General features: G+C 35.5%; 1 protein-coding gene across 3 annotated transcripts in view; it reads right to left on the bottom strand.

Moving 5' to 3' along the window:
* DPYD (dihydropyrimidine dehydrogenase) overlaps window positions 1-12,784 on the bottom strand; it is a 1,011,926-nt gene that overhangs the window by 723,342 nt on the left and 275,800 nt on the right. For all 3 annotated transcript variants that reach the window (XM_020999593.2, XM_078155001.1, XM_078155002.1), the window contains exon 5: window positions 2,320-2,481. In XM_020999593.2, coding sequence (XP_020855252.1) covers window positions 2,320-2,481 — 162 coding nt within the window. The remainder of the gene's footprint in view (window positions 1-2,319; window positions 2,482-12,784) is intronic.

Here is a 12,784-nt window from a genome sequence, read left to right as displayed (position 1 = left end):
GGTGGATAATGGAGACATCTGTACTCTTGTTCTAAAACTGAATTGTGGGCCTTCCTTGCAGGCATTAAGAAGACAGTACTTGAGACACACGATCTAGGTGCCCCCATTGGAGGGAAAAGTAAATACATAGCAATGAGGGGAGTGGTGGAGAAGAGGTCTAGTAGAACAAAATAAGGGCATATGAAAAGGCCTTGGGTAGTACTTGGCCTTTGATATCAGCTTTAAGAGCTTATGGGAGCCATTTGATAAGAAAACTATTTTAGACATGTTTAGGCTCTTTCTAGGATTATAGTTCTATCTGAACCAAATGGAAACAACCCAAGTGGAAGGATAGTGTCTAATCATTACTTTTCTGAGCCTAGAACAGTGGCATATGCCTGCTGCTAAATGAATGTTTCTTCCTTTGAAGAAGAGAGTTAATTCATCCCTCTATACCGAGTTTCATTTTAATATTGTGCTATGTGGATGCATGTCTTTTTCATGGAGTGTAACATCAAGCAGTGAATGAAAATTAATTTGCTCTGAATGTTGGATTTAGAAAGGAGTGTAAATGAATGTTATGAATTAAGTAAAGGCTCTTTTGAGTCCTAAGCATGCTGATCATTCCCTAAAATCATCTGGTATGTCTAAAACTACCTTAAATTTAGTTTTTATACAAGGAGACACACACAGAGACAGAGGCAGACAGAAAGACTGAGAGACAGAGAGAAACAGAGTGACAGGGTGACAGAGACATCTAAAGGAAGGGAGAAAGGAAGGAAAAGAAGGAAGGAAGGAAGGAAGGAAGGAAGGAAGGAAGGAAGGAAGGAAGGAAGGAAGGAAGGAAGGAAGGAGGGAAGGAAAAGAAAAGAAAGGAAAGGAAAGAAAAAAAGAAACAAGAAGAGAAAGAAGTTAAAGCTATGGATTTATTGCAAGTACTCTGGTTCCCAAAGTGTTTCCATTTTTCTCATTCCCTATAGAGCTACTTTAGAATAAACCTGTCAGGAAACCGGCAGAGATGAGTACTGATTTATTAATAACAGTAAAATGTGACTTAGACTTCAAGATACATTAAAATTGGTGAAGGATCACTTAAGTATAGGGAATGGACTATTGTTTCTATGTTCAGAATGATTCCCTTAAAAAAATCAGACATAAGGTAGAACAAGTGAGCCATTAGTTTAAAAAAGTAAGAAAAATAAAGAAAAAATATCAAAAAAAGCACTGTTGATAAACTTTTCCTGTCAAATTTCTGCCAAAGGAAAGGGAGGTAATCATGCTTAAACCTTCAAAAGCCCTGCTGAAATTAAAATGACAAACTAAGTGTAACCTCTCATTTAGCCCTTTTTGCTAAGTGTTGAAAGAAAACCTGCAGAGAAGACATTCTGATGTCCCCTGGTAATCAGAACGAAGGAGTCCTGAAGGAGAGACTTGTCCTTCCTTTTGCAGACAAATTGTACAAAAGCATGTAGCTCTTTCTTCTTGTAACAGATTTGCATTCTAACATTAGCGATCCAGTCACCAATATTGCTATATGGGAGCTAATGGTTTTTTTACTACTAGAGAAGCAAAGTATTTTTATCTCAGGTTATGCAAACTTTTACAGACTTGAGGCTATCTCACAAAATACGTATAACCTCTTGGGGAAAACAAAGGTAAAGGAAGTCTGAAGTGAGCAAAAGGGACAACTTTTTATTCTGTTGGTGAAAGCACAATTAATGAAACATAGTTAATTTGACTTGACCACTTCTTTTTCCATATCCCCATATTAATTATTTTAAAAAAATTTTTAAACATTCTTAGTAAAAGTTTGAGTTTCAAATTCTATCCCTCCCTTCCCTTTCCCCTCTCTGAGATAGTAAGTAATAAGTTATAGGTTATACATTGACCACTTTTTCTTGAAGAATCACTAACCATTACAAATGGAAAGAATCATCTAATCCATTCAATTTGCCCCCTTCATATTCATTTCAGGAAGCTAGCCCTTTAACAGTTAGGTTATTTTTTCCCCTCCCAATAATAAAGGTCATGCATATTTTCTGCTTCACTGAGCCCCTAATTTATATAACTGTTTGAGTCACAAATGCATTTTAATAAGCTTCTGGTATTATAACTAATTTGACACGTGGTTTTATGAAATTCCATTTTGTAGCCAAATTGCTGAACAAGCTGTAATAAAGATACTGTTTATATTATACATTAAACACTTCTACTTCTTCCAGGCACTCTATTGAAAATCTTAGAATTCAGCAAAGCAAAGAGAGGAGTTATAATCACTTAAAAATCTTTGTGCAGTTCAAAGAAAGAAAAAAACAACGGCCATCCATATGGCTCACATACCTCTGTAGCAAACTGCTGCAAGCCACCAATATTAATTGGTCCCTCTTCTGTTGCATATAAATTGCATCCACCTACACAAAGATCTGAAGTTGGACACACCATTCCACAAGTCAGACCAAGTGGATTATCTGAAAATATCATCTTAGCCGCTCCATAGTAGTTCTGCATATACAAATAAATAAATAAATAAATAAACAATGCTGTTATATAAGAGGATATAGGAAATATACACATTTACAATATTTATTAGCTATATGATTTGATGATCATTAAGGGTGTAAAAATGTCTCTGCAGTGTATGGTACAACATACCCAGTGAACATTTTAACGAATCATCATCATTTAATAATATTTGTTAAGTATCCCTAATTGATGATGATTAGATAAAATTAGATACTATTAACCATTCCTGAATCTTATCAAATATTTTCAATATTTAAACTATTTAAGTAATTTTAAATTCAAACATCATCTAAATATATGTTGACTATAAACAACTAATTTCATTTTTAACAACAGTAACTTCTGTCCTTTAAATTATTTAGACTATGGAAATATATGGAGAAAAATCAAAACCTGAGATTATTTAAACTGATATCTTCTCTAGTTGACCTCTGAATTACTCTCAATTCCTCCACAGTTTTCCCTTGTTAACTTGTCCTGAAGTCCTAATTCACCTTCTTCTCAGGCCCTACTCAATTCCCAGTAATCAGTTCATTAAATTTCACAATACAATTTTAAAATTCTGTACATATGTAATGCCAATTTATGTAACCTTGTTCTCTGTAAATGTGATACAACTTTCTGAGTATTCATAAGCCCTTTACCACTCATATGCAATCTTATGCAGAACCAGACACGATTAAGAACCAATGCCCAACGATCTCCTAAAACAACCTTATTCAAGCCAGTAAAAGCCATTCAGCTTTTCCACGTCATTCTCCTCTTATATTACATGTGTGCATTTCTATTCCAATATTCATAACCGCTCTCTAGTTGAGATAGAATCCTGGAAATTCAGAGGTGCCAAATCTCTGTCCACTTTCACTTTTGTCTCTATCCTTTGCTATCATAGACCTTTTTATTTTCTGGCTTCTCCTTCAAAAAGATCAAGCATATAGCTCAGAAACAGTGATGATTGATCAATTTCAATATCTGCCAAGTTCAAAACCATTTAAATAGAAATTATAAATTTAACTTTAAACACATGAATTCAGTGTTGGAGACAGAACAGATTGTCCTTGGAAGGCAGAAGGGGAGAAGAAAAAAAACATCACTGTACTCCATCTCCAAGGCTCAAGTAGCCATAGTACCTCTACTGTTGCCTTTAGGTAATATTTTCATTGGTTAGACAATCTCCTCGTGACAGTTACACAGAGCTTTCTCAATCTTGTCATCTTATGGTTATCAATGGCTCCTTGCTTGAATTAAAGAGAGAGTCAAGCCAAAATTCAAAGGGCCCTTGCTGCCTGGCTGGTTATCAGTTCAAATCTCTGCCCTTTACTTGCCCCTGTCTGAGACTACGTCTCCATCTCTCCAGATGGCTTCTCCTGCAGGCCAGGGGAAACAAGGATGTCTCTTTGAGATATAGCCTCTATTCAGCCAATGGGTCATAACAAGACAAAAAATTCTATTCTGGACAGCAGAACTCCATGCCCATTGTGCATTTTTTCCTCTTCAGTGAGACACCAAGAATTACAATAGGATGATAGATTAAGAGCTAGAAGGCTCTTAGACATCATCTTGTCTGACCAACTCCCGTCCCCATTTTATAAGTGAGGAAATTGAGGTTCAGCAAGGTTAGATGACTGACAAGGTAATACATATTTATTAGAGCACTGTGTTAACCACTGGAGATACAAATAATAAAAATAAAGACAGACCCTGCTTTCAAGAAGCTTACAATCTAGCAAAGGAAGACAACATGTGAAAGGAAGGTGGAAAATGGGAGTGAGGAATGGGAGGTGGGGAAAGACACCTAGCATGATGATGGTAGAGTCCACTGCAAAGAATGCAGCTGGTAGGAAATGAAGAATTGGCTGGGCTTATCAGCCATCTTTAAATGGTGGCTTTGAGAGGGTATTTTGTTCCAACCTCTAGCCCTCCAATGCAAGGGACAGCACCTGTTTCTAAAGAGAGGTTCTGATAATGTCATCCCCTATTCAACAAACTCCACTGGCTATCAACTCATGGATCAAATATGAAATTCTCTGTTTGGGATACAAAGTCCTTGATAACTTGTCCATCCCACCTTTCCAGCGTTCTTCCACCTTATACCTTCCATCCTACCCCATGTACTCTGTTATCCAATGACACTGATCTCTTTGATATTCCTCAAATAAAATACTCCATATCTCTATTATGGGCATTTTTCGTTGACTGTTCCCATGCCTGAAATGTTCTCTCTCTCTCTTCATATTCACCTCCTGGTTTCCCTGACTTCCTTCAAATACCTGCTAAATTCTCACCTACAGAAAGCCTTTCCCAATCCTCCTTAATTTGAGTATCTTTCTTCCAAGCAATTTATCCTATACATATCTTGCTTTCAAATAACTGTTTGCATGTTGTCTTCCCATTAGACTATGACCTTCTTGAAAGCATGGTCTGTCTTTTCCATTTTTTTGAATGCCCAGAGCTTGGCATAATGCTTGACACGCAGTAAGCATTTAATAAATGTTTATTAGCTAACTGACTGATTTATTCAGGAAATGCAAGTCAAAAAACATTTATTTTTATTTTTTTTAATTTTTTTATTTTTTAGGCAATTGGGGTTAAGTGACTTGCCTAGGGTCACACAGCTAGTTAAGTGTCAAGTGTTTGGTCTGAGGCTGGATTTGAACTCAGGTCCTCCTGACTTCTATTCACTGCACCACCTAGCTGCCCCTAACAAACATTTTTTTAAAGAGCCTAATCTATATATGGTACTAGGATAAGAATTAGTTATCACAAAGACCTCTGGAATTGATGTTAGAAGATTCGACTTAAATCCTGGATTATCTATTCGAGTCCTATGTGACAGAGCAAATCACTTCCCTATGTCTCAAATGTCTTCCCTATAAAATGATAGAGTTGGAATAGATATCTAACACACCTTCCAGCTCTATCATCCTAGATCCTAATTCTCTTACCAATATTTTATCTTAATTGTTCTTCGCTAAAATTCTGTAAGATAGCTGCTTCCCAAATTTAGATGCAGAAATAATACATTATTTTGGCAACCACTCTTTATTTCAAGGATTAGTGATCTAGGTGTGCGTGTTCCCTCCCCTGGCAAAGATATCTCCTGGTCTACACCTTAGTAAGTGGCTTTTCTGGATCACTGTGTTTGAAATAATTCATCACCCCTTAGCCAGCCAACATTCTGCAGATGAGCTTCTTTGAACACAGACAGGCTTGCTTTTGCACGAGTGACAACAGAGCCATGTTTGAAAGTGTTGCAGTTTGGTAAAGCCTGTATACAATGTACTTGCATAGCCTCGGGAACGCAGGGTCAGCTCTCTGCTGAGGCATTGCAATTGTAATTTACTGGTGAAGAAACTTATTACAGAAGCAAAATTTAGCCTTCGAGATTTTTAACATGTGACTTCTTGATTGCATCCTATTATTATCTAGTAGATGCACACACACACATACATACATACATATATATATACACCTCACATACACACAAAATATTATGTGGCAAATATTTCCTTTTTCTTAGAAGTTTCTTAGACTTTTTGATACACTCCTAGTCAGGGTGTTCAATCAGCTTATAGTGCATTGTCACTGTGAACATTGACACCTGGGAAGTTGGCAAACAAAATAAAGCAGGGCTTATTTGATTGTTTTTCTTACTGTCTAGAGTTAAGAAAGTGATGGAGAAAATGTTAATAATATAGATTAAACTTTAAAGCATAGTATGCTGTTTTCAGAGAGCTGATTGATAAGCATTTTTCAACACACCCCTTTCATGAGATAAGCTTTAGAAACCAAGCTTTTGCTTTTGCTCTTTTAGTCCTTGACACATATATGTGAAGATCTATGATTTCTTCAGCTTGTGAAAACTTCCCAGGGAGGATATTTCACACCAACCTATGTATGACTTCAATAATTCATATGGTGCTGCTGGAAGCACTTTGAGATTGGGACTGGTTCAGTCATACAACTAGTAAGTGTCAAGGGCAGATTTTGAACCCAGTTCCTTCTTGACTTCAAGTCATTATGGCAAGCTGACGCTATGTAGTTATGCAGAATTAATAATTTAAAACCTAACAATTAAAAATACAACTAGCCAAGTACTATATAAACAGTAAGCAACAATGAATTGTTGGGGCAGTACACTATTATGTAATAATTTTAAGAGGAAATATAAAAATTTAAGAGAAAATAATTTCCCAGTAGAATCTAACAGGAATGATATATGATTAAATTAAAGCCTGAGACTACATTCACAGGAATATTGATTTGGTAATGAACCTCAAATTGAGTTCTACAGTTCACCTCTAAAAAGACAATATTGGTGGCAGGTGGCAGAGTTGTATAATGTTTAGCACTGAAATGGAGCATAGAGGGTCACTAGCCTAACTCCTTTTTATAAATGGGGAAACAATTCCAGGGAAGTGATATGAGTTGTCCAACATCCCAGACCCAATTAGTGGGAGTCTCAAGACTAGAACCCAGAAACTAATCCCTTTTATACACCTTCCATTTAGAGAAGAAAAAGTGAAAAGAATCAATGAAATCAAAGAATGATTTTTCTTTCACATTACACGGATAGTTGGGGATTATTGTAGGCTGCCATGTTTCCATTACATTATCTCAAACTGAGAGTCAAAGAAGGAATCAGAGAGAAGAAAGGTAAAGAGAGTAAATGTACTAGTAGGAAAAAAACAAAAAGCACGTTTATTATAAAGTAACTAAAATAATTTATTACTGGGTTGTACTGGGAGATAAGGCAGAGAGGGAAAACAGGATCAGATTCCAAACAGCTACAAACACACTACTGAACTTCTGCTCACTCAACATGTCTAAATCTAATTGTTCCTTACCCTGGTCATAACACCATCATAAATTACTCAGGTTTAAGATCTGTATTATTCCCAACTCTTCCCTTTTCCTTAAACCCTCTCCACTATTTTAATTGCCTTGCCTGATCTTTATTGCTCCCCATTCATACACCCTATGTATCAGCTAAACCAGAATATTCACCATTTGCCAACTATGCCCTAAGCCTTAGTTATTCTGTATCTCTACTCATACTGCTCCCTCTGCCTGGAAACCCTTTTGCTCTCTCCCTCATCTCCCCTTGTTGAAATGCTAATGTCCTTCAAGTTCAACCTCAGATCATTCCTCTTTCATAAAACTCTTCTTGACACAACTTCCCCTCCAATGACAGTAACCTCTCTTTCTTTAATGCTCCCATAACTATTTTCTTAACTCTTTCACAGAATTTACCTTTTCACCATCAACCCATCTTTTAATATCTTATCCCCCTTTGTTCACCATAAGTTCCTTGATGGTAAGGACAGTTATTTTTATACGGTCCAAAGCAATTAAGCCAGTGCCCTACCTAGAGTGAAGATTTGTTGAACTGAAGAAGGGTGCTAGAAGATTTGCACTTTTTGAAGGAGGTTACATTTGATATACACTCTTTGCAGTAATAAACGTCTTTTGAATATGCTGAGGCGAGAGAGGGAAAAAACAGAGAATGATAGCTAGAGAACATGAAAACAGAGATGTGAGGAAGGTGAAAAATTTGTGAGTATCCCTTGCTTTGCCAATAGTAAGTATTCAAAAAATGGATTTGATTCATTTTCACCAAAATAAGAGGTGTGGTCAAAGGAGTAGAAACTGTGGCTAAGGGTAATAATAACTTATTTATGTAGTACTTCACAGTTTGCAGCGTACTTGCCTTTAACAAGCCTGTGAAGCAGCTAGCACAAGTATTATTAATCCTATTTTACATCTGAGGAAATTAAGGCTCAGAAGTAAGACCTCCAGTGACACAAGATTAAGAGTTGGCACCATGACTCAAGACATGGTGTTTGGAGTTCGGGGTTCACACAAATCTCTAATGCACCAAACTAACTCTCTTAAGAACAAGAATTGTAATATGATATCATGCAGGCAAAATGTGTAAGTAATAGTCTGAAATACTTCCAAAACAAAGCAGCCAATCAGAAGTTCAAAAGTCCTAGCTTTGCACTCAAAAATTTCTCTTTAAATGGTTCCAAACTTGGCTTCAAGGATCAGAGATAATTAGAAGCATAATAGAAAACTGATGATAATCAGAACCATAACAGAAAATCAGGGAATAATGCCTCAGCTGTACCTAGAGTACTTCAATACTATTTCTGTCTTTGATAACCCAAGAGAAGATATCACAAAGCCTCCTTCTGAATAGAAGACTCATAGCTTATTTTTTTTTCTCTTTCTCCTTTCTTAGGAAAGAAGAAAGGAAGGAAGGAAAGGAAGGAAGAAGAGGAAGGAAGGTAAAGGAAGGAAGATAAAGAAAGTCTTCTAGAAGTTTGGTGAAAGAGTACCTGGAGAATCAATACTGTGCTTCTTATAGAAAGCACACCCTATTAGAGTAGGTTATATTTGTGTTATTCAATTTGTCTTTAATCATTTGTTTTCTACTAGATAAACTATATTATGCACTGAGTTTGCATACTGGAGGGTAGGGGGAAGGGAAGGAAAGACACAAAAGAAACATCTGCTTCTGGATTTCATGAACTTCATCATTTTGAAAAACAGTAACTTTTATACAGTCTTTTAACAAGAATAAAAATGATCAAAATGTAATGATGTAATGTTTTAGGGTGCCATTTTAAAATCCAACAGGGAATATGGGTGTTAATATTCTCTCTAAACCATTAACTCACCCATATTGTGCAGGTGTTATATTTCTGACTACATATTGGAGATTTTTAAAGCGTGTTCTTTCATATACTATGTGTCATTTGGGTGAGTTAATGTTTTTGTAAAAACTTAAACTTTTTATTTGTTTTTTTTTTACTTTAAATTCACAACCTTAGCATTTCATTATTGCCGTTCCTCAGGAGTCTAATTATTTTTATAGTTATTACCAAAAAGCACGGAAAACTCACAAACCAGTCATCCTGTCATATGATATAACAAATTTAACAAAGAGTCCCATAGCATTTAGGCCTGTATTTCTCTATAAAATTATCGATACAGCTGGTGAATTTATTTTAAAGTGCTGCATTCCTTCTTCCAAAGACAATTTTCACAGATGGAGCAACCCTTTGAAGAGAAACCTTAGTCTGTTATGTTTTAAAAATAATTTGGTTGAATTTCACTAACTTGAAAATTATTTTTGGTAGGAAGAAAGGAGCATAGAAATTGCTTGTATTTCTGGATTGGGACATCAAATGAGTGCACTATTTCACTCAAGCAAGAACAAACTTTTTAAAAAAAAAAGGAAAATTAACTAAAGAGAAATGATTCAATGAATATCTACAACATGGATAAGATGTCTAGCCAGTATTTAGAAGTTATAACCTCCCTAGAAAACACTCTAACAGTCTTTCAGCCATTTAAGAAGATGGTTTACTTTTTTTTATTTTGTAAGATCTAACTTATGCTGAGAAAAATGTAAGATAGGGATAGTTGCTAAACTATTATTTTATTGGCAGAGGGAACTCCTAGGTGAGGGAAACAACCTTCACTAATGTAGGTTAGCATCCTCTCTGGATTTCACAGTCTTAGTTTCTTCAGGCACATAAGTTTGTCCACAGTCACACAGACAGTACATGTCAGAGATGAGACTTCAATCCAGTTGTCTTCCTGACCTCTTTTCCCACTGTGCTATTTATACTGCCTACAGAAATACAGTTTACTTTTGATTCTTCAGGACTATGAGTTTTAATAAAGTCATGCATATAGATATAAAAAGACAAAAAATCTATGACACATCTTTAATATTCCAGATAAATTTTGTTGAGAAATCTCTCCAACGCAAAAGAGCTTTGCCCATACATAGTCATGCATGTCCACCTAATAAAGCTATAACTGAATCACTGTCTATTAATCTTTAATGTCAATCCCTGCCCACAGTTCATCATTTTCTTGCTCATCAAAACTCTTAACTCCCTCACCAGCAATCTTTTAATGAGTTCTTGGCTAGACTTGAGAGTAGCTGGACTAGTCCCAATGAACATTTCTTAAAAGTGACACTTTTCAACTATGAAAAGGCAATGGGAAGAAAATGTACAACATTAATTCTTGCAGCTATAAGAGAGACTTATCTGCAAGTCTGGAAATGGAGGGGGATGTAATGGGTGTTTTAAATCACAACAAATGTTGACAGAATGGTTCAGTTTAGTTTTCTTTTGTAACTCTCCTTTGTACTAGAGTGATTAATTTGAAAGAAATTAATTGGACTAGGACAGCTATGTAGTTATGTTTTAGTAGAACATATCTGGCTTAAACCCAAAGACTTTGTTATTCATTCATGTTGTATCTGACTCTTTGTGACCCCATTTGGGGTTTTCTTGACAAAGATACTGGACTGGTGTGCCATTTCCTTCTCCAGTCCATTTTACAGATAAGGGAACTGAGGTAAACAGTATTAAGGGATTTGCCCAGGGTCACACAACTAGTGTCTGAGGCCAGATCTGAACTCATAAAGATGAGTCTTCCTGACTTCAGACTGAGGACTCCATCTACTGTGCCACCTAGCTGCCCTAAGCACAAATGAATATTTCATTAAATAGATTAAGAGAATTTTTAAAACACCTGAAAATTAAAGCTATCAGTACAGTGATATGCAGTGCAGATATCCCATAATCTGCCTCGACCTGAAGTATCTAGCTCAACCAAACTGGAAAGATTCTGGCTGTCTGAATCAAATTGAAGTTTTCCCTTCAATGAACCCTGAACAAGCTTTGTACTTTCACGCCTCTGTATCTTTTCTAAGTGCAGTTGTCAATGCCCAGAATGCTCTACTGCCTACTTAATATGTCAACATTACATGGTCTTCAAAAAATGGAATGTGATCTTAGATGGCATTCACAGAAATATAAAAAATGAAATATGTAAATATAAATACATATGTAAAACAAAAATATAACAGAAATATAATATAAAATATATTTTAATATCAAATTCTCTGTAATCATAAATCTGTCTTATCCATATGCACATGGTCATATTTTACAAGAGAAAAGGATAACCATGAAATTATCCAGAAAACAGCAACCAGAATGAAAAGCAAACCTCATATCATTTTATTTGAAGATCAACTGAACAAGCCAGGGAAGCCTAGAGAAGAGAATGCTTGGTATAGAGTAAAGACAGGATAGACAATATTCCAAAGGGACTGAAGAACTTTCTTCAAAATTTGATTGCTCTCATGACCATGTTATTGTAATCATTTTGTCTTTCTGGGTCTTAGTTTTCTCATGTAAACTGAAAGTGTTGACTACACAATGTCTAAAGTCTATATCAACTCTATATCTTATAAACCTGTTTATGATCTCAGAGATCAGAAAGAATGAATACATAGAGGCAGATTTTGCCTCAATGCAAGAAAAAAAAACTTTCACAGCATCCTACAACTGAAAGACAATTCAGAACTCATCTAGTCTAACTGAAACCCAAATCACAGATATCCTATACAATAAGTCCCAAAGATGCTCATTTAATCTCTGCTTGAACACCTCTACTGATGAGAGATTAATCAACTTACAGTAAAATCCATTCAAATGTAGACATATATAATTATTAGAAGAGGTAGATAGGTGGTGTATTGGATAGAATACAGGCTTAGAGTCAGAAAGGCCTGAGTTCAAATCTGGCCCCAATTATTTACTAGCTGTATCACACTGGACAAGTCCTTTAACCCTGTTTGCCTCACTTTCCTGGTCTGTAAAATGACTTGGAGAAGAAAACTGCAAACCACTCCAGTATCTTTGCCAAGAAAATCCCAAAACAGGTCACAAAGAGTTTGATGTGACTGAAAATGACTAAACAGCAAATAATAATATGTTTCTTCTTATACTGACTTGGAATATATATATATAATATATATATATATATATATATATATACATATATATATATACACAAATATATATATTCTTATAACTTCTATATACTGCTGCAAGTTCTCCCTTCTATCGACACACATAATATATCTAATCACTCTTCCAACTCCATTGTGAGTAGTAAGGACCCATTACTTGTTCAAGAAGTGGCTTTATAGGATTGTTATAGAGAATTCTGATTTGGATAAGAGGTTGGAATATATAATCTTTATGGTACCTTTCAATGATAATATTCTAAATCATTTCTTATCATTTATTTGAATTTCTACAATTGGCATCTGGACAATTTTATACTTTCCATATTGTTATTTTTGCTTTTTTATTGTTAGCTATTTTTACCTGTTTCCATGTCATTTCCCCATTGGACTGTAAAGTCCTTGAAGGCAGTTACTGTGTCTTTTACTTCTTTGCAA

This window comes from Phascolarctos cinereus, unplaced genomic scaffold (assembly GCF_003287225.1).
Source record: "Phascolarctos cinereus isolate Bilbo 61053 unplaced genomic scaffold, phaCin_HiC Scaffold_5;HRSCAF=322, whole genome shotgun sequence".
Taxonomy (NCBI): Eukaryota; Metazoa; Chordata; class Mammalia; order Diprotodontia; family Phascolarctidae; genus Phascolarctos; species Phascolarctos cinereus.
The sequence above is the reverse complement of the archived record's forward strand: the minus strand, read 5'-3'. Positions and strand labels throughout refer to the sequence as shown.